At 43.9% G+C, this 23,357-nt stretch overlaps 1 protein-coding gene across 1 annotated transcript in view; it reads left to right on the top strand.

Annotated features, from left to right (window-relative positions):
* Window positions 1-7,663: 7,663 nt before the first annotated feature.
* The window catches only part of LOC140575497 (BTB/POZ domain-containing protein kctd15-like), a 29,060-nt gene continuing 13,366 nt past the window's right edge, over window positions 7,664-23,357 (top strand). The window contains exons 1-3 of the mRNA XM_072695846.1: window positions 7,664-7,773; window positions 9,577-9,721; window positions 18,660-18,965. Of these exons, the coding sequence (XP_072551947.1) occupies window positions 7,664-7,773; window positions 9,577-9,721; window positions 18,660-18,965 (561 nt within the window). The remainder of the gene's footprint in view (window positions 7,774-9,576; window positions 9,722-18,659; window positions 18,966-23,357) is intronic.

Here is a 23,357-nt window from a genome sequence, read left to right as displayed (position 1 = left end):
TAATGCAGTCGGTGGGCACGAACGGGTTAAAGCAGCCCGAGGCAGGCAGCCAGGCTGGCAGAGAGGCAGAGGAGGCATCAAACGTGTCCGGGCGGGAGCTAAGAACAAGGTTAAAGGACTTTTAAGTTGATGATGTCTTTTAATAGATTGATCTGTTAATAATGCAGGGAGGGAAGAGAAACTTAGTGCAGTAACTAATGGGCCGGCATTAGTCTCGCGCTCCCCCGGCCGGGGCGGAGAGACAGAAGCCATGAAACATTGATGGAGACCGCAGGCAGGGCTGGCTGCAAGCGCAGAGACTTCAGCGAGCGCTCCTGACAGAGATCAGTAACGTGGGACAGATGGGAAGTTGAAGAGAATCAGAGCTAACGAACATGTGGTGACGCTCAGCTAGGGCACGTGGGTGTTCGGGTGATCGCTCACGCCGCAGAATCGCTGGGGAAAAAAAGTTCAATCTGTGGACTTTACTTAGATCTGAGCTGGTATTCAGGAGGCCGAGAGGTTTCTGGTGAGGCTGCTCAGCGTGGCGTTTGGCTGAGGGTTATATTAGGCTTTGCAGATCTCAGAAACTCACTCTGATTGGTTGGAGGTGTTTCAGCGACTTCAGTGCTGTGATAATGATGAACACACTATATTTATAATGCAGCCATAAAAAAAGAGGCGGTTGGTCTGAAACTCTGACTCTTGTGAGGTGTGTTTTAGAGTGTGTGTGTGTGTGTGTGTGTGTGTGTGTGTGTGTGTGTGTGTATCTGACCCATAGCTCACCCCTGGCTCTCTGAGCTGTGTGTTAGGCAGGAGTGAGAGCCAGATGCTGACATGTAGCCCAGTGAGTGGCCTTACCTCCCAGCTTGCTGAATTCCCTCACACACACTCAGATATAGACTTAGCTCCACTTCCTCAGCTTATCTGTCTCTCTCACACACACAAACAGATCACTCCCATACACACTGCTGTCTCATTTTGCATCTCTCACTCTCTCGCTCTCTCTTTCTCTCTCTCGCTCACTCTCTGAAAGGCAGCTCTGTCGATCTTTCATGACAGAAAGAAAGCCGAGAGAGAGAGAGAGAGAGAGACAATCTCATCCACTCAGGTACTGCGGGCAGGAGTGACTGCTCTACCGAAAGGAGAAGGAGGAGGAGGAGGAGGAGGGTGGGGGGGTGCGAGAGACAGAGACAGAAGAAGTGTGAGAGAGACGAAAGAAGAGAGACAGAGAGAGAAGAGAAATAATTGAGAGAGAGAGAGAGAGAAAACATGCACAGAGACAGAGAGACCCGTTTATACCTGCTCACTTTATCTGGATCGTATCCTGATCAGATTTTAGCCACTTGCGTTTACACTGGATAGTCAGACTCCGGTTAGTCAGACTGAAGTCTGATTGCTGTGTGGGACGGATTATGCAAATTCACTCGTTGTGCCACAATTACTACTGGTGTTTAGGTTGAACTGGGAGGGGTTCTGGTTGTACTGGGAGAGGTTTTGGTGGTTGAGTGCATCTTGGAGAGATGGCTGTGTTTACACTGCTATGACATTGGTTAGAGTGGTGGGATCAGGGTCAGTATAGTATAGTACTTTAAATGTGGCTTGGCTGTGTTTACACTGGCAGGTCTGTGTGGCTCGGCCTTATCCAGATATAATCCTGATACCCAGGACTCATGAAGTGACCAGGTATAAACAGGGTGGTAGAGACATATGAAGAGAGGGAAAGAGTGAAATATACAGACAGACGAGAGAGAGAGAGTCATGGAGGCAGAAAAAGAGAGATAGACATGGAGACATGGAGAGGGAGCAAGGGAGGGAAAGAAATGAGGGCAGAGAGATGCAGAGACACAAAGAGAGAGAGAGAGAGAGAGAAGGAACAAGTGAGAGAGGGCGAAACATGGAGACAGAGAAAGAGAGACATGGAGACAGAGAGATTGAGGGAGGAAATGAAACGAAGAGAGATACACTGAGACAGGAAAGATGGAGAGAGTGAACAGAACTTGGAGAGAACGAGAGAGTGAGGGAGGAAAAGGAACAGGGAGAGGGAGAGAGAGAGTGAAATATAGAGACAGAGAGAGAGAGAGAGCAAGGAATTAAAAGAAAGAAAGAGGAAATTTCAGATCTATTGAGAGGGGACAGGAGAGAGAGAGAGAGAAACGTGGAGACAGCAGGAGCAAGGGAGGGAAAGGAACGAAGACAGAGAGATGCAGAGACACAATGAGAGAGAGAAAGAAGGAAGAAGTGAGAGAGGATGAAACATGGAGACAGAGAGAGAGAGAGAGAGAGAGGGAAAGAAAAGAAAAACAGGCAGCATTTTAATTGCTTTTTAAAAAAGTGGAGATGAAAAACAGAGTTGGCCTGGAGGCGTATGGTGAAATTCTAGCTGGAAGAATTGCAAGAGCATATGAGAAAGGAAGACCTGAGGCACAACAGGGAGATGAGTATTGGTTTTTTATAAAGCATTTTGCATCGATTTCCAGAGAAGAGGGAAAAAGAAGGGACAGGGAGAGAGAGAGAAAAACGGGGAGAGTGAAAGAAAGAAAGAGAGAGAGAGAGAGAGAAAAAAGGGGTAAGGTATATATATATATATATATAGAGAGAGAGAGAGAGAGAAAGAGAGAGTGTGAAGGGCGAAGGGTGGCGTTTATAGAGCGAGAGCTTCTTAATCTGACCAGAAGATAAAAAGATACCCACAGCAGTGCTGACAGACATTTCTCTCTCATTTAAGCTTAGAAAAAGCCAGCGTTCCGTTCTGTTCAGCATGGCCATCGTATCAAAACCTCATAACTGCACCTTCTCATGTCTTATACTTCCACATTCTCCAGAAACAACAGCTGCCCTTTATGTTTCATGATGAATAGACAAGCCAAAATGGTCAGAAGCAACTAAATGAATAAAGTCTCGTCACAGTGACGTACGAGGACGTCTGTCTTCGCTGTCCTGTAACGGTTCCTTTTTGGAGAATTGAGCCTTTATTAGGACAGACAGTAAACTACACTCGTAGCAAAAAAGGGTTATATAGTCATGGTTGAAGAACCCATTTTTTTCTTTTTCTCTTACATTTTTACCCAGTTTTCCTCCACAATTTTAGTTGGCTTAATACCCAACCCACTTGTTAGTAATGCTCCCAACACTGGAAGGGGATGGACTGACACATGCCTCCTCCAACACTTCGCAACTAGCCACCACTTCTTTTTGAACGGTTGCCAATGTAATATCACTGGGCAAACGACACACTCTGAGGAAAGTGCCAGGTACCCAGCTTTGATGCATTGGCTAGCAGATGCCCATGCCGGCCAGCATCACACAAAAGTGATGTGGGGAAAGAGAGAGCCATCTACCCACCTGGAGAGGGCCAGTTGTGCTCTCCTAGACTCCGGCTGCTGATGGCAGGCAGCATGACCTATAATCCAAACCAGCGATCCTCAGGTCATAATGCAGCTTAGTCTGCAGGATTGGTTCAGAAGAACCCATTGCTTTTACCTCAAGACTAAAGGCGTTTTTCAAATCCCCATTAAGTCTAGACTAAGTCTAGACTAAATAGAATATTTAACAGGGAAACTCCTTTTACATGGCAGATTAGACCAAACGCGGGTCCTTCTTGATATCCTTCTTTAAAAAGTAGCTTTTACTTTAGCTTAGTTCGCTAGACTTAAACTCTTAAAAAAAGAGTTCTCCACTAAAGGTTCTCTATAGAACAATTACACTTACCTATATGCTATTTGTCTGATGGGTTTATCCAGAGCGATTTACATAGAATCATGTTCCACATGCAGGTGAATGTAGTGTTAGGAGTCGTGTCCTAATTGGTGTTGCATGGTGTGCTTGCCTGACCAGGGACTCAAACCCCAGTCTGCCACGGGGAGAACAGTGTGTTACCCGCTACACAAGTTAAGAAAATGTTTGAGTGCATAAATGATTCTATGGCTGGTTAAATAGTTCTTTACCTACCTGGAATGCAGTGGAATGGTTCTGTATCAGCCATAACATTAGTACCACCTGTCTAATATTGAGTAAATCCTCCCCCTGTGCCGCCACAACAGATCCACCACAAACATCAGCACCACTATTGTCTTCATCTACAGTGGCTCATCCAGGGGTGGATATATTAGGTAGCAAATGAACAGAAAGCTCTTGAAGGTGATGAAATTTGCAAGCATAAGAATCTGAGCCACTTTAACAAGAGACAGATTGTGATGGCTAGATGACGAAGAGTCAGAACATCTCCAAAACACCAGGCAGATCTTGAGTTTTTCTGGTACGAAGTGGTCAGCAACTACCAAAAATGGACCAAGAAAGGACAGCCGGTGAACCGGCGACAAGTTTAGTTTATGGGCACCTTCAGCTCATTTCTGTGATCATTGGAGGCCCCACCTTAGAACTTATAGGATCTGCTGCTAACGCCTCAGTGCCAGTCACAACAGGACCCAAAGGTCAGAGAACATCTACAGCAGAAACATGAGGAAACCTCAGCACAGTGAGGAACTGCCTAATCCGCTGTTAAACAGCAGTAGTAGAGTTAAGTAACTGGGTGCTGTCTGCTGTTCAGCTCTGTTTAAGCTGGTTGAAGGATGAGCTGCGTTTAGGTCCAAACTGGTCAGCTAAATTCTGCTGACCGGTTTTCAGAGCTGCTAATGCTGACAGACTTGCTTGCCCACACGGATATGGATACTTACAGAAAACAGATTTTTCTCACAGTTTTTGACCTCCTGACCAAAACGAGCAGTGTTTTAGGTCACTGAACATTGAGCTTTTGGAAGCTGCTCTCCGGGGTCAGGGTTTTTTTTTTTTTTATTGGTAGTTTCATGTGGACGGATGTTTCTGAAAAAGCTGTGGCTGCTTCTTCTGCAAAGAGCTGTTTTAGGAGTCGGACATGGCAGACAACCGGCTGTTTCTGTGCACAATAATGTCAGATTGGATTACATGACATCGCCGACCACACAAACTATAGCATTTCTCTTTGTTCTATCATTAGAGGGGAAACAGTATGAACAGAAATACAGTAGAGTCAGATAAGAACATACATACCTGTGTTTTAGTATGGTATTGGCTGTTGTTAATAACCTGCTTCTTTCAGGCTGTGTAAAGCTGTTTTCAGGAGCAACATATTTTACTTTTCCCTTGATAATTACTTATTTTATTTAAATTTGATTTAGAAAATGTGGTGCTTTGTTTGAAAGAGCGGGATGCAAAACGACGTCTTGGGAAATCTCAGATCTTTGATTAGCATTTTATTTATTGACAGACTCACACCAGCGTTGTTTTCCCTGTTAACTGATTCATCAAAATCATAATGGACCAATTGTTCAGTTATGGAAAGTACTGTGTTAAAGTATTAGGCTCCTGAATATCTAGGTAAGCTAATAAACACATTAAATAAGTTGTATCTTTTGAGCTCAATTTTTTTATTCAGTTCGCCCAGTTATTGCAAAGATTTGTTTAACTTAATGAAACCTTGAATAGTCAAACAAGGTACATGTACTCATCTTAACATGAAATAATCGTTCGTTAACTGTATCCTATCATGCACAATGCATCCCGTTCACACTTGTGTTAAGTGTAGTTAGCAGGCTTCTCTGATCAGTCCGAATGTGGTTTAAGTGATCCTGTCGTAATCCGATCAGAATACGCCCTGGCTCTGTTCACACCTGGCTTGTTTTTAAGCAGTCAGGTGAAACTCAAATGTGACTATGTGCTCTATACGTCCTATAAGTATGTATCTGTGCTCACAGACTGATTGGCAGACGGTTCGTTGATGGACAAATAGTGCACTGTTTGGATGCACTACACAGAGAGTTGCAGAAGACGCTGGATCACCGCTTGATCCGAACAGCCGTTCATTATTACAGCATGACATACACTGAAGGACACCACAGGTTCTCTGTGTGATATTCATCCAATCCAGGAGTACATATGAAAAGGACATAGGTCAGATTTGAAAACATCAGATCTGTGTCGAATTTGCACTGTTTGAAGCTGGTTTCAAGTCTGTTGTGTTTTTGCATTGCGTCTCGGAGAGAGAGAGAGAGAGAGAGAGAGAGAGAGAGAGCGAGAGAGCGAGAGAGCATCTTTTGAAAATAGGTCACTATTCTGTAACAGCGAAAGACAAAAGTTACAGACAGAAGTGCAGATATTCCTGGTAGCGAGATTCCTACCACACCTGCCAGAGCTTAACACAACCTCACCCTCTTTGTGTTAAGCTCTGGCAGAGTGAGAGTAGAGATAAAGGACTGTACAGGAATATTGCAATTCCTGTTGTAACTTTTGTCTTTCAGCTGCTTACAGAATAGTGACCTATTTCTCAAAAGATGCTCTCTCGCTCTCTCGCTTCTCTTCTCTCTCTCTCTCTCTCTCTCTCTCTCTCTCTGCTGTTTGGCCTCGTAACAGGCTTTGACAAGCACTCGGGAGGGAACAGCCTGAACGAATCTTGACTTTCTTGTGATTTCTCTTTGAGGTTGCGCCGCACGGTCAGCTGACCCAAGCAGCCTCGGCTGAGATTAAAGAGGAGATTGCATCGCCACGCCGATAACGCCACGACCCGCCATTGGCTTAAGAGAGTTCAGAGAGGGAGTCTGGCGGTGACAGGAAGTGTAGTTCTTATCAAATCTCATATTAGGGAATACAAACTACTACTGTAAGTCAAAAATACCCCACACACGGCAGCAGCAGTGGCAGATTCACGGTTAGTTCCGGGTTTAAATTGGTTTCAGTAATTATTTATGACATTTTATTCATTATACAATGCATGGGATGTTACAGAATCAAATATCTCACATGCCTTGGCTGGAAATGTGGAGATGAACTCAGTGAAGGTCGTTGGTATTCTGTCTGCATGCACATTGTGTGCTTTTATTGTAGCATATTTGGAAATTCTGCAATCATGCTTTGTCTAGTCATCCTTTCAAACCCATCAGAGGTTCTGTGCAGGTCTGTAAAGAGGTTCTTGGACAGTAGCACTAATACAGAAATCAGTATTACGGTAATACCGTATTCCACCATATTTAATGATGTTAAAGACGCTATCTCGAAAAGTTGACGTGTCTGTTAAGTGTCTTTCTAGTTCACGTCCAAATAGGCTTATTCCCACATGTGCAGTTAAGAGAGCCACAGCGTGGGGGCACTGTGGGAGATCACTGATTGGTGATGTCACTATCTGAAAACAGGTGGGGGAAACAAATCCCACCGTAGAGTTTAGTGACCTGCTGAGTTCGATGAAAAAAGGGGGAGCAAGTAAACCTGAATGAACCAGTCTACTAAATGTCCCTAAAAAAGAGTCGATTCTCTGTGGCCGCTTCATGGCCAGTGTCAAAATGACTCCCTTCAGTCTTACCACATCATAGTCTAGTCGATGGTCACTGAGATAGCTGCCTGATAATTTCCCCGTTGTTATAAGCATGCCTTTGTTTGAGACAAATCCAGTAGAGGTGGAATAATGTTGTGCTAAAGCTAAGTAGCCCTGAAAAAGCCATTCATTGTGGGAGAGGAAAGACAGAAGAGAAGAGAACAGAAAATAATGACGGGAATAAAATAGAGGAGAGGAGAGTAGAAGATATGAGAAGAAGAAAGGATAACTGACAACAGGAAAAGGGAGGATAGCAGAAGAGAGAACAGCGGAGACGTGCAGAGCAAAGGAGTGAAAAGATTAGAAGACAGGAGAGGAGCTAAGAGGAGAACAGGGGAAGAAATGGCAGAAGATGAGAGCAGAAGGAAAGTGAGAAGAAAGCATAGGAGAAAACAGGAGAGCGCCAACAATGAGAAGAGCAGCAGAGGGAAGAGAGAAGACAACTTAGAAGAGTAGAGGAGAAGAAGAGAGGAAAGAACATGATAGAGGAGCAGAAGGGAAGAAAAGAGTGGGGAGGAAAGGTGGGCACGACCAACATCACACAGAAACGGAGAGATGAAGAAGGTACCCCATCGTGTCTTAAGGCGAGAAGGAGACATAGGCCATGAAAGCTTACAGATTACTGCAATTTCCATTCTAGGATATGATGGGGCCCTATAGCCAACATCACACACACATACACACTCTCTCTCTTTTTATCAGTGTCTAACTCACTTTTACTCTCTCTCTCTCTCTCTCTCTCTCCAGCTCACTCGCTCTCTTTGCTCTTCCTCACTTACCATTCAATTTCTCGTCTGTTTTCAAACACTTTTAAAAGGGTCAAACATGGACTTGCTCTGTGCCAACAGGTGCCTGATCACCCACCTATTTAACCTCTTAGACCCCGTATCTAAGCCCATACTTCTTCACTTTCACACCTAGATCACTGTCATAATTAGCAGCATCAGTTTCATAGTCCCTAAAATAGGACCTGGTGGGACTGCACAAGATTAAGCTTCACCAAATGTTCACCAAATAATTCACCATAGTTTCTGCATTAGGCTTAATAACTGAATAATAATTAATACTAGCTTTTCTGGGATTTAAAGCAAAATTATGTAGCATTCTTTACCCTAAAATAACGCTCCCATGACCTGTTATAGGGAGAATTGCACCTCTATCATTGCTGCTCCGGGTATGGCATGCCAGCTATTGCACTATTGCATGTACCTTTGGAGAAGCGGGTAGGACCCGAGTCATGTTTCTGTAAGGTTTAGCAATACTACTGCCTCAGTTGATGGTTCTGTATCTCTCAGCTTGTTCAGAAATGCATGTGTACATGTACACTTCCTGACTGTAGGGAGACCAGGAGCATGAATACCAGTTCTCGCATATTTCTGCTTTAATGTACAGAGTAAATACATGTTGAAGTTTCCTTTAAATACAGTAAGAAAGAGCATCCACTGCTTCGTGTGAAGAAAACAGACCTCTGTATTTGTTACACTGCAGAAATGACTGTATGATAGATTTAGAATGACACTATGCACTGTTTAAATTCTTAAAGTAATCATGTTTTGAAGCGTATTCTGTAGACGGCACATTAGAATTACTCCATTTATATATAGAGATTGCTTTTTGTATGTGCGCATTCATACACATTGATCCCCATGCTGAATTAACACCTACAGGCAGGCAGGAGAGGCAGGAGATCAGTGTAAGTATACAGTGTTCACTGGGGACCAGTCCAACGCAGTAGGTGTTACTCCAACACTGAGTCTCTCGCGTCGTACACAAGCAAGTGGTCATGGACCCTTAGCTGACGAATACCATTGAAATCGGTGCTGAAAATAGCCCGACGCTGAAAGGCATCCACGGCGCAGCTTTTCAGCATCAAAAAAGTGTCATTTCTCCCCGGTTAGCAGCGTGTCATGTAGACAGTCACCGTGGCTGATTTATGCATGACTCATTTAATTGACATCTTAGTAGTGAAATCGTAAACCTGCACCTCTGCCAAGCCCCTGTCTCCTCTGCCAGAGAATGCGCCATTGTTTTATTCTCTCCACAGAATAAAAGAGGAGAGAGAAGAAATACTTCAAACAGGTTCTTTAATGTGCCTTGAGCTTCTTGTTTCAACCCGGAGTGCTAATACCTTTTTGGCTCGCTCCTAATAAAATTGAAAAAGAAATGGTAATTGTTTCATGCATTTGAAGGAGGCCGCCCTCACTCCATTAACTGTGTGCGTGCGTGTGTGTGTGTGTGTGTGTTTTAATTTGCAGGATCAGTCGTCTCTTTAACGGCACTGAGCCCATCGTGTTGGACAGTCTGAAGCAGCACTACTTCATCGACAGGGATGGAGAGATTTTCCGCTACATCCTCAGCTTCCTCAGGACCTGCAAGCTGTTGCTCCCTGATGACTTCAAGGTACAAAAACATGTCAGCTGTAATCTGTGCTTCACAGGGTGGAAGAAACACCTAGGCTAGATACTAGGGTTGGGTACCGTTCCCATTTGATCCGAGACCAGTACTGGTTCTGGTACCTGGATAGAGAGGTCTGTCAAACAGGTCTGCCATGACAAAAGAGCATGCCGGCGGTACATGACAACTTGGCTGTCACTGTAGCGCCCCTTGCAGCTACACGAAAAGTGCAGCTCTCGCTTGCGTCGCGTTATGAAATGTGTCATGACATTTTTTTTTTAAACGAAAGTACACTGGAAACCCAGCACAGTGGGAGAGTGGGGGGACGGGAAAGTGCAGAACAATAGCTAACGGCCAGTTTGGCCGCTTAATAGAGTACTTACACTGTGTGTCCAAATCAATGCATTAATTTACTGTAAGCTGCTGACACGGATGTGCAAATGCACACACACACACACACACACACACACAAATCAGTTGTCTAGTCCCTGTAAAGATGTACTGTCAATAGAATTGGACCATTTGGAGCAGATACTTATTAACTCATAGGCACTATGCAAAATTCCAGGCATGGGCTAGAGGGGTATAAAGCCCCCCAGCATTGCGCTGTGGAGCAGTGGAAGAACTGTGTTCTCTGGAATGATGGTTGGTGCTCCATCCAGTACTTTTGGGATGAGTTGGGGATAAGGTGGGATGGTGATCATCGAACATCCTGACCTGACTAACAACTCTAGTTGCTGAATGCAGTCAAATCCTCACTGCACTGCTACAGAAAGTAGTAGAAAGCCTTTTTTAAAACCATGGATTTTAGATGAAATAATGAATGAGCAAGTGTCCCAATACTTTTGTCCATACAGTACAAAGTCCAGCAGAGTTTTACAGGTATTGACTGGAAACCCAACCTCTGGGGTTCTGTGGTCTACTAAATCTGTCCAACTCTCCTGAAGTTCTTGAAATGTCTACAGGAGTTCCAGAACACTTTAATGGCAGTGAGACACCTAGACCTCATATCAGCTTGTTAAGCAGCTTGTTAGGCTTTGTTCGATTTAAATGATGTCATTTATCGTTATTACATTCTTCCTGTAACGCATTTACGCTTCATAAGCTTCCAATAGAGCTGCAGCTCTTAGTGGACATGAGGACACTATGCTGTGAAACCTCTCTTGGTTCATCAGGAGCACAGGGTTACTGATGTGCACAGTAGAAATACACATTGTGGAATTGTGGTTTGATGTGAATTGTGTAGAAATCCCTCTTTGTGTCCCTGTCCTTGGCTGAACTCCCGCCCCCCCACACACACACACACACACACAAAACATGTGTATTTATGCCACAGCAGCTGGGTTAGCTCATATTAACTCAGGAAGGCTGCACACACCTGGCTCCTGTCTTCTTCTTCTTCGCATGAGAACATCCTCTCCAACCTGGCTGCTCCGCTTGGCCAAGCTTTATGCACACAGTTGCCTTCACACTACACAATAAGTAGCGTAAGCGCTGTATACACTACAAGCTTGTCGACAAGGTGGAGGCTTCCTGTTTATTAGGTTACAGTGGAGAGAGAGCTCTCACAAGGAAAAGCCGTGTCCACAAGCTTCAGCCATAAAGACGTTACAGGCTGGACTGCAGATACTGCCCTTGGCTCCTACTGCAGTGGCCATGCATGTCCACCGTCTTCTATTAGAACTAGGTTTTATTATGTCTGTGCTTCATTACAGCTGTGCATCGTGTAGATCGGCGCTGTTTAGAAATCTCAGAAATTGAACGTATGCTAATGTAGGAAGATATTATTCCAAGTAACTTTGGAGCTTTTCTGTGTCTTCGTTCATCATCCATGTCTGCATCGTTTCAAGGACAGGTGGTTTTTTCAGATCATCAGCCATAGCATAAGCAATGTTCTAATAGTGCTCCAACAGTGCACCACATTGGGTGCTAATTCGTTTTTTTGCACTACACTACACCTTCACATATTAAATAAGTTTGAGACACCTGTGAAGTTCTCAGTTAACAGACTTATCTGGGCAGTAAGTGTTTATTTGCTCAGCAAAACACAAATAATATTCACACAAAAGTAGTGATTTTACATCACTGTGGTTCTGTTCACACCTGCCATTAACATGGGTTTAGTATCTGGATCTACTTTGACCAGTTTATACTTGTCTTTAAAATGCACCCCTACTGTGACCATATGAGATCCGAGTTTACTTCCTGTAAACAATGGTTCCCCTTCAAAATTGTCCACCTTCGGGAGACTGTGAATAGTTAAGAGGAGCGCTGGGGGTTTTACTTACTACAACGGCATGGAACAATAGAACAGTCCCATCACAGAAAACGCATTGTGTTTACACTTGTATTTAAATGCGGACGAGATCTGTAATCCGATCACAGTGCGTGTCGGGACTGTTTAACCTGGCTTTTCATGCAGACAAGTGAAATCTGAATGTGATCCGATCAGTGATAGCACGTGTTAATGCCAGGTGTAAGCCCTATGGTCCTTAAACATCTCCAAAACACTTGTTATATCAGGTGAGCTGGTGATGGAATTGGACACATCCACGTGCTGGCTGGGGTGATCCAGGAGAAATCTGGAAGCAAGCTTTATTGTTCTTCAAACTGTACATATTGTCACGCAAAAACCTATTAACTTCACAGGTTAGAGGGGTATAATGTCCCCCCAGTATTGAACTGTGGAGCAGTGGAACTATGATGGAGATTGGAGTTGACGGGGCGGTTATCTGAATGCAATCAAATCCTCACAGCACCGCTCCAAAATGTAGTAGAAAGCCTCTTTCCCTGGACAGCAGAGACCAGCAGTTACTCCAGCAAAGGCAGGATCAACTCGTTTTTAATACCCTCGATTTCAGAGGAAACCATGCATGAGGAGGTGTCCCAATACTTTTGTCCTTATAGTGTATACATACATGTATATTTCTAAGAGCGTGTGAGTGTGTTAGCTCCTGAGGAAATGCCTGTATTTCCCAGTTCCCATCCAGCACTTAGTTTATCTAATCAGCCCTTCCTTAAAGTAAATCAGGTGAGCTGCTTGTGGAACTGAACAGTGACTGAAGTTCAATCAAACAGCCAAAACATCAGTAACCTTACTGACCAACCGCACATTCTGACTGCTGACTCCTGTCTTTATGTTTATGTGGCTTTTCTTTAATGGTATATAAATCACATGAAATATAAATGTGCAAGAAATGAATACAGAGCCAACACCAGGATGGAGCTCATGGGGATAATCAGAAAAATTAGGCACTATTTAATTTAAGGATTTGAGAAGCAGGGTGGGTTTGCCTCTCTTACTGGCTCCCTGTACTTTCTGATTTGCGTAAACTCAGAGGAGAAGCACAAAGGAAACATGCAAATAGTTGCTGGAGGGATTAAGCATGTCCTTATCCGCTCGGCATCGCTTTTTGGCGCTGCCCTGAGGCGCAGTACAGGGCTCCCATGCTGGCAGCTACGCCCGAATGTGTTTCTCTAAATCAATGTGAAAGCAGAGCCCAGACGGAATGGCTTTCGCATGCAGCGGTGGAAGATAGGAAATTTGTTTCTGTTAAGAGAGCGAGGGGAAGATACAGAGAGAGAGAGAGGGGGAAAAGGATTATCTGCTGCTAGGATACACCAGTAAACAATAACAGATTGCTGCTGTACACCATGGTTATGTGTGAGAGTGCTTACAGCTGCAGTTGCGCTCTGTAGCAAAGCGTTTTTCTTCACTGCACTCCAGCATGTGCATGCACATCCGCTTAACTCAGTGCTACATGGCTAATCTCACGTAGCATGCAGTAACACTAGGAGAAGGGCAGTTTTGGGGGCTCATATGCTACATTTTCCATGTGTTTTGTACATTGCTTTTCCACGTTTAAGACTGATATATGTAAACAAGCTTTGTTCTGATTGGCTGCTTTGTATCGTGCCTTGACTAAAAGGCAGTCCTGACACTCCTTAAAACCCTAACCTCTTAAACCACCAGGGATCCCTGGCGTTTTCCCCCACTTGGAACAACTCAGTCAGTGTGTATTGCTTTGCATGTAGTCATTAATTAGTAATTCTTAGCCACCTCACATGGTTTTGCATGTAGTTTTGATTAGTAATCTTTAGCAAGTTAGACGTTTTATATGTAGTTATTGATTAGTTATTCTTTGCCAGTTTGCATTATTTTCCATAAAATCTTCAAACCAAACAGCGCAGTGGGTACGCAGTGGGTATTTCATGTCCGTTTATTGTACATTTGTACATTTTATTGCAATGCACTGTGGGATTGTTACAGTGCATTGACATACTGGCGCTATGTTTACAGACAACACTACAAAATGGTGGAGCAGTGCACTATATAGTGAATAAGGCACAATCTTAGACACAGCTAACCTACCTTTGTATGTGCTTGTGGTATGTAATAAACCTTAGGGTGTAATAAAAGTCATGGAGCATAAGGGGTTAATGTTCATGACTAGTGCTAGAATCCTGTAGACAGACACAGCGGATATACCGTGGATGTAAATGTGCTTTTTGTGACATTTTTGCAGCTTAGTTTCCATGTATGGACTGTATGAACTCAAACTCTTCTATTCCTGCAGTAGCCCATTCATATAAAGCCCTGATAACGACTGACTTCTGAAATACGGACTTTAACATTTGTGATGAGAGATTGTGTCACTTATTGATGAGGCTACTTCATGAGAGAGTTTAGTGCAGAAGGAACTGTTCTCTTTCTGTTGGTCACATACTTACAAGAGTTCAATAATTTAACTGAAATATATATATATGTCTTCTCAAACCACAGACTCGTGACCTGCACTATAAAAGTGCATTCTCTACAGTTTTTTATCCCGAGTCCGGCCTCGACGCAGAACAAGGCGTTAGAGGATTTTTTTAAATGTATGTGTTGAAACATGGCTGAAGTCAGCATTTGATGAATCCAGGGCTTTAATGGAATGACGAAATATGAGCAGTTTTAGACTTCGGCCTCTAGAGGTTCTGCTGTCTAGAAGCAGAGAGATCTCACTCTGAAAGTGAAATCTGATCCTGAAATCTGGTGCTGAACACCTTAGAGAGTAAACGTTTGAGTGACAGAGGCACAGACCTCGTCACTTCATGCGACTGGTGTTTGGATCGTATCCTGATGAGATTTTAGCCACATGCGTTTACACTGGGCAGTCCAATGCGTCTCTGGTGGTTAGCCAGACTGAAATCTGATTGCTGTGCGGGACGGAATATGCAAATCTGCTCGTTACGCAGTAACCAGTTGTTTATCTGTTCAGCCTCTTCCTGTGCTGTGTTGAAGATGGTCGCAGACTCAGAATTTGCTATTTTATTCCTCAGAGCCACGGATCACATGTACAGCGACGATCTGCATAGGAAATCATTCTCTAGTGTAAAGCAAATAGGGCTGACGTGATTACTTGATTAAACTTGGTTAAAACTGACCTTCTCTATCAGTTACCAGTGATCAGTATAATTTACATTTGTACATCTTCTACTGCTCTCTTCTACAGTGAGAAACCGAGCTAGCTGGACACACGTTTTAGTCACATGCTGTAATCAGGCCTGAGGCATGTCACCAGTTGTAATTAGAAACTGTCAGCTGAATCACATTTCCAAGCTTTTTGCGTTTTCTGACTCTTTTACGGACACTCAGCTGCTATGTGCTCCACTAAGCAACTGTCTAAAGATCAGAAACCAAAAGTAATCAATATCCACAGGGCAGAGGAAAGCTGTAAGAATATAGCCAAGTGTTTACAGCTTGCAGTTTCTACAGTGCTGACTGTTATTAAGGCAAAATAAATGGCAGTTCAGGGGAACTGTGGAGGAACTCTGGAAGACTATATATATATATATATTTAAATGCACCCTAAAACGTTTATTGTTTGTTTGTTTGTTTTTTTTATCTCTGACTATATAATGAATTCATGGAGGATATAATGAATTCATGGAGGATGGGTTCCCCTTTTGAGTCTCCTGCTTCCTTTTAAGGGTTCCTCCATCTAAGGGAGCTTTTCCTTGCTGCTGTTGCCACTGGCTTGCTCAAAAGAGGCTCGGACACGGATCTCTGTAAAGCTGCTTTGTGACAACATTTGTAGTGAAAAGTCTGTATAAATAAATCTGAATTTAACTGAATGGAAAGAAAACAGATTTGTGCCTGAAATGTCCCGTGACCTTAGATGGAGCTTATTTCATGTACTTTAGGATCACCTGGAACTCAAGGCTAGGCCTCCAGTTTCTCTCTCGACTCTCTGTCTTTGTCTCTCTCTCTCTCTCTCTCTCTCTCTCTCTGCCTCTTTTTTCACCCTCTATCTCTCCTGCTTGTGGGCCAGATCATTATTTTGGAGCTGTCTGAATGTCCTGAGTGCAGGCTTGTAGGGAGGGCTTGTCTTGTTCTCTCGACTGGCAGCTTCTCTGTCCTCCTCAGCTAGCTCCTGCTCTTTCTGTCTCTCTCTCTTCATCTCTCTGTTTTCCCTCTCTTTCTTCAGCTTTCTTCAGCTGTTTCACCCCCGTACCTCTTTATGTTAGTCCTCAGGGCTCAGAATGACTAACCTGCCTGGTAGACAGTGGGAAAGAGGGAGAGAAAGAGAGAGGCCTGTTAAAGACACATCAGGACTCGGACCTAACCAGGAGCAGCACTTTGATACCTTGGCGCTCCCCACAGCCATATGCTAGAGAGAGAAAATAAGAGAGAGAGAGAGGAACAGAGAGCGAGAGACATAGAGTAGAGTATGGGAATTAACACAAGGCGATCCCTTCTGTTTTGTGATCTTAAATATTAGAGCATCTGTTGCATCACCAGAGATGATGACAGGATGCTACAGGGGTTAGTTTTCATGTGGTGGGGCCTTTTCTAGTGAGCTGAGGTGAAGCTGAAGTTCAGCTGTGGTTTAAGGTGGTTTAGAGGTGTTGTCCTGGGGCGTTTGGCTGGTTGTGGAGCAGGTCTTGCGGAGGATAGTTGGGATGTTGTGGGTACTGAGAGTTCCTGCCTGGGAGAGAGGCCAGCAGCTCTGGGGAGAGTAAGAGAGGAGAAAGGTAAAAAGGAAGAGCGGGAAAACTAAAAACTGGTGAGATGGTGGAGCGAGTAGCATCTTGTTCTGCCTCTAACTCACTCTCTCTCTATCTCTCTCTCTCTCTCTCTCTCTCTCTGTCTCTCTCTCTGTCTCTCTCTCTCTCTCTGTCTCTCTATCTCTCTCTCTCTCTCTGTCTCTCTCTCTCGCTGTCTCTCTCTCTCTCTCTCTGAAATATAGCTGCGTGATGCAACTATTCTGGAGGCTGAATCTACATCAAACTGTTATGCAGTGAACACATTTCGAGTCTACAGTATTTGGCCATTTTATCAGAAACACCTTCTGTGAAGGTTTATCGTTACTGACCGTACAGTTTGGGCGTGCTGCACTGCTTCCAGTTACACAGGGGTTCAAGATTGGTATTCTACTATAATCTACTAACTAGACTACAGCTGGAAATCGGGAGGAGTTTGCCACATGACTGTACTACAGTGAGGTGCTGATGGATGATGGTTGCTTGTAAACTGGTGCTCCAACAATGCAATTGCATTAGACATCACAGTGCACAGTGTCATGGGCTTGCAAGGATACATCTAAAGGTCGGCAATCTGGAAACAATGTTGAGGATTGTGATGCCTTTCATGATATATAAGATATACACAGTCATATCAGAATATTATGACCACCCCTGGTTTGGAATGAACCTAATCCGGGACAGCACAGATGCCACGTGACAGGGTTTCCCAGCAAAAACACAATGTTGGATGCACAGTCTACACTTTTTCATCAGTGTCACAACCTCAACTTTAGACTCTTGGTTATAAGACTTCCTTTTGACAACTTTCCAAAATAAAAACTATAGTTTGTCGCAGCATTGTCAGAACATAGCCATGTTTGCTGGATTGCTGCTGTAGGTGTAAATAAGCGAGCACACTAGTCAGCTGTAGCAGAGTGCAAAACTATTGACATGGGCAAAGGATGGGTAAGACACGCTGACATCGCTGGCATCGCAAAAGGGCATGATAATAGGGTACCGGGTGAAGAGGTAGCAGTTAACTTTGGGGGATGTACTAGAGCTGGCATAGTGAACGTGTACCGTCTCCCAACGGCATAACAATGGTGTCCCACGGGCCACTGATGCCAGAGGGGAGCGACGACTCCAGTGAGTGGTTAATAAACACAGTTCATCACCCAGTACTGTCCCTTATATCTCGCTAGTGTCATCCAATTCAAGGGTGGTTATCATAATATTCTGATATGACTCTGATGGAGTACCAGGAAATGATGGTATGGTGGTGGTCATTAATACTCTGCTTCAGTTATAGCAGGTTGAGATTACGTTGACATATTTGGTGGAGGAAGGCTGGTAGCAGAAACTGCCACCAATCCAGCTTCTCACCAGCAGCCCAAGCTGCTCTGTATAACAAAAGGTCCAATATCTGCATGGACCTGAATGGCAACAGTTCATCCAGCTCAGTGTGAGTCATGGAGCTTTCAGCCTCCTGTGCACCCCTGTCTTTCTCCATCCGTCCCAAACTCTCTCTCTCCTGCTCCCTCGCCCGCACCCTCTCTCTCCTCCAGATCGTGGCATCGCTCAAGGAAACGGTGCAGGAACGCTGCCATCTGGACTCGTGGGAAATTAAAGGCATGAGCGGGAGGTGCAAATCACCCCTGGCTAGAAGCCCCCCGGGGTGCGGGGGGAGGGGCGAGAATGGGGGGGGCATTGGCAGAGTGCCACAGACAGCTATAGCTTGCTGTGATGAAGGAATGTTTAGGCCTGTAATGGCAGCAGCATTGTCTGTGTTAGTGGAACGGTTTACAGGCATTCTGCTGGCAGCCTTTCAATGAGGGTTACCTTTATGCTGTAGTCCTGGAGTGTAGATTTGATGGATGTATGAGAGGTTCAGTTTTACCCTTTAAACCATCTGTTTTTGTCTCTCCACCTGTGTTAGGATTTCCACCTGCTGTATGAGGAGGCACGGTATTATCAGTTGACTCCTATGGTGAAGGAGCTGGAGCGATGGAAGCAGGAGCGTGAGCAGCGGCGCCTGGCCCAGCCCTGTGACTGCCTGGTGGTGCGCGTGACCCCTGACCTCGGCGAGAGGATTGCTCTGAGCGGAGAGAAAGTTCTGATCGAGGAGATCTTCCCTGAGACCGGAGACGTCATGTGCAACTCAGTCAACGCCGGCTGGAACCAGGACCCAACACACGTGATCCGATTCCCTCTGAACGGCTACTGCAGACTCAACTCAGTACAGGTAACACAGCTACAGCCACTTCAGCAGCCTGCTAACAACAGCTCAGTACAGGTGATACAGCTACAGCCACTTCAGCAGCCTGCTAACAACAGCTCAGTACAGGTGATACAGCTATAGCCACTTCAGCAGCCTGCTAACAACAGCTCAGTACAGGTGATACAGCTACAGCCACTTCAGCAGCCTGCTAACAACAGCTCAGTACAGGTGATACAGCTACAGCCACTTCAGCAGCCTGCTAACAACAGCTCAGTACAGGTGATACAGCTACAGCCATGTTAACAATCCTTCTAGGTGACAAAGACATGAAGGGCAGGATTTGTGTGGAGGGTCATATAAGCCTACCAAACATTTCTTTGCTTGTATCCCTTTACCCTAATAACAGTACCTGTCAGGTAAGAATTACAACAACATCTGAGAGAGTTCCTGACCACAAAAAATACCTTTTATTTCAAGACATCTTAAATGACTGATGCAATCCTGCCGTTACACTATAGGTGGGCGATATGCCAATATTTCATTGTTATCAGGATATAATCTTTAGGTACAGTGATTAAAAACTATGCGTTTCCACTGTTGGGCCCTTGAGCTAGGCCTTTTACCCTTCCCTGCTCCCCCGGGGCAGCACATCAGCTGCAGATAGTTAGAGTTCTGGAGGAGGTCTTATTTAAACCTCAGACGTTTAGTTTGGTTTGCTCTTGATTGTTGATTGTCTCACAATGGCAGTATCCACAGAGCTATCTGAGGCCTTCAGCTTTTAGCTGTCCCACTGTCCAAGTTGAGAACATTTAAACTGCCAACATGGCCAGGTCAGAAATCCTAGCAGATCAGACCACAAGACGTCCCCAACAATCCTAAATTGTCATCCTGGGGCCTACAGGTAGCTCTCTCCACAGCTGAAGTCAAAGTACAGCATCTACCCTCAGAAAGAGACAGTTTGATTTTCATAGGTGTGTACAAGGTGGAAACCCTTTGCTGTATAGTTTGCTAGTTTGCCAGAGAACACCTAAACAAACACCAGGACCTTTGGACCAATGTGCTCTGGACGGATAAGTCTGGAATCCTGTCTGGATTTTTTAAATCTAAAGTAGGAGTAATGAAAGACACCAGACTTTTCTTGTGTGGTGATTGTATATAATTTAGAGACCTAGCACTATTGTGATGAGCTGAGATGTTTGTGTGTGTGTGTGTGTGTGTGTGTGTGTGTGTGTGTGTGTGTGTGTGTGTGTGTGGAGTATGGCACAAAAGCCTGTGAAAGTGTTAGCGGTACTTCTGTACTCTTTTATATACACACAACCCCACTCACAGCAAGTTAGCAGACACCTGTGTCTAGACACTTGTACACACACACACACAACCACACTCACACACACATATACCCCTTAGCTATCTGTCCCTGCCTCGATCAGCTCTTGACCGTTTTCAATGTGAGAGTGAGAGATGGACACCTTCAGGGAACAGTGTCAGATTAGGGACAAACACACACACACACACTAACACACTCACTCGTATATACAGTCCCACACCAACACCCTTGGCAAAACAGGCACAGGCACACACACTCTCTTATATACAGCCCCTCACACACACCATGTCAGACACACACTAAAGGTTTGTCTGGGAATGAAATGGAAGCCTGAACCTGACCCACACTCCTCGACTGTGAAACCTGAACCCGACCAGCTTACATACGCTAACAGAGGTGGAGGGATCGCAGACGAGGCCAGTGTAAGGCAGTATTTTGTGCTCTCTCGGACTACGGCCACTGATGGCATAGCAGCACGGCTAAGGATGCGAACTCGCGACCCTCTGGCCTTAGTGGAAGTGCATTAGACTGCTGAGCCACTCGAAGCCCCAGAGACAGAAGATTCTAATCACTCATTAGAAAACAAACCTGAGTCCAGTGTTGTACATGGAAAGTTCCAAAACCTGATATTTTGTTGGCTCAGGAAGGGTAGCACAGACGCACACGTGCATACTAGAGATCTGGTACCCGACCCGAACTCAAGAAAACTTCACATTTCAGACCGGTTGGGGTTTCAGGCCAGTTTTTCACATGTAATGACTACATACTCCTTACTTTCTCACACTTCACACTTTCACATTCACTCTGGCTTTCTGTCATTTTCACATGCCCTATATATTGCATACCCTTTCTCTCTCTTCCACAACGCTGTAGTCTACCACTGTGTTCACCGGGTCCAGGTCGGGTTTAGGATTTAGATTGACCAGTACCAGTCAAGCCTTATTGTGTAGGGTCTGAAACTCTCCAGTACAGTTCAGGTTCATGCCTGTGCAAACCTCTAACACCCCCCTACACACACACACGCACGCACACACTTGAATGCACCACCCCTCACACACACACATATGGCAAACCAAGGACAAACATACACTCACACACACACCCACAGTGGGAACAAAAAATACGCTCATTTTCCTCCGCAGCCATGTTTTTCTCTCTTTTTAAAAAATGAGAGAATGAAAGAACAGAACCAGAGAAAAATGATATGCATAATTTACACACTCCTCCTTTTAAAGACCCTGCTCCTCTCCCTGTTTCAGAAAGACTCCAGCACCACGCCGCCCCGAGCAATTCAAACACACGTATTGCATTTTTTAATACCATACTTACAATTTCTCAAACAGCCTAAACCGCTTTGTACTTCTTTTATAGATTTTTAAATGGCTTGCAATATAATTAATTGGCCGCATCAACTAACACAACATTTTCTCTCTCGCGCTCTGTTTACCGCTGGAGCCGGGCTCTCTCTGAGCTCACATCCGTCTCAAATGGACGAGGAAGGAGCTTTTAACTGCTCTCATTAAAGGCACCCCCCACAGGACACACACACACATACACAAGTATACACTCTTGCTCTGAGCGACCAACAGTGAATAAACCTTTTCTCTCTTCATAAACATCTGAGTGACCTTTTGACCTCAGCGAATGAACTTAACCTCACCTGACGTCAAACCGTGCAGCAGATTTTAGCCAATGGTATACCACAGACACACCCAGAGTGACCTATAGTGCAAATCTAGATATATATGTACTTACACCTATTACATATACACCTATTTCTTTATAGTCAGCCTCTATAGAAGCAGCCAAGATGTGTTGAATGAAGAATGACTAAAAAAAAGGGAACAGGGTTTTATTATTTATTATGGGGTTAAATAGTCATAATAAGCAATATTCAAACACTTCCCGTTTCTTTGCAGAGCATAATAATGTCATCCCTGTCAAAACATTATATGTCTAAAATAAGTATGTTAGTATTACCTAAATGTCGTATAATGTAGTTTAATGTTGCAGAAATGTTCTTAACGTTATTGTAACAGAAATGCATAATGTACTGAAATTTAACAGAAATATATTAGTAAATGTTCTGAAATTTAATCTATAGTAAATGTTCAATAACGTACATTAATATAAATGTCCTAAACTTTAATGCAAATGAATATGACCTAAGTGTTCTATAACAAGTTAGCGTAACAGATATTTTGACCTTTAATATAGTGTAAATGTTCTATAACGTAAGTTAATATAAAAGTTCTAAACCTTAATGTGAGTAAATATAACCTAACTGGTCTGTAATGTAAGTGTAGTGTAATGTAAATGTTCTAAATTTTAATGTAAGTTAAAGTTACATAATTGTTCTATAAAGCAAGTTAATGTGACAAATGTTCTTAACTTTAATCTGTATTATGTAATGTAATGAAATATTCTTAAAATTGCTGTTAATGAATTTAAATGTAATGTACTTGAATTAATGTATGTTTAAATATATGTTTAAAAAATACCTTGTTCACACAATATTTACACAGCTGGGTTTTTAAGTAGTTGATGGAAGTGTTTTGTGAAAGCAAGATGTTTTTCTTTGGGAAATAATGTGTATGATTATATTAAGATGTAACTAATATTGAACCCTGCACACTTAATGAATCTTTCATTCGGAAGAGTTTGTGCAGAGATATTAAATATTGAATATACCTTGTGTTTTATAGCAGTATTTTGGTGCCAGAACAGTATAACAGAACAGTAATGTGTGTGTGTGTGTGTATATATATATAATATATATATGTGTGTGTGTGTGTGTGTGTGCATTGTCTCTTAAGTATTACGTATGGGATTCGGATCCCCTGGCCAGAGTTTGAAGGGAGAGCTGCTGGAGTCGGGCAGGGAGCTGGGTGGTAAATCAGAGACTCATGCAGTGCGAGTGATATTCCCTGCTTTGACATGACTGAAGATTTTATTGTGTTTGGCGACGAGCATCTCCAGCCGACTTCACAGCACACAGCCTTTATTTAGCTCCAGAAAAAGAGCAGGAGAAGCTGAGTAAACAATCTCACGAAGGAGGCGCGTTCCTGTTGACATCGCAGGAATTCACA

Source organism: Salminus brasiliensis, chromosome 13 (assembly GCF_030463535.1).
Source record: "Salminus brasiliensis chromosome 13, fSalBra1.hap2, whole genome shotgun sequence".
Classification (NCBI taxonomy): domain Eukaryota; kingdom Metazoa; phylum Chordata; class Actinopteri; order Characiformes; family Bryconidae; genus Salminus; species Salminus brasiliensis.
The sequence above is the reverse complement of the archived record's forward strand: the minus strand, read 5'-3'. Positions and strand labels throughout refer to the sequence as shown.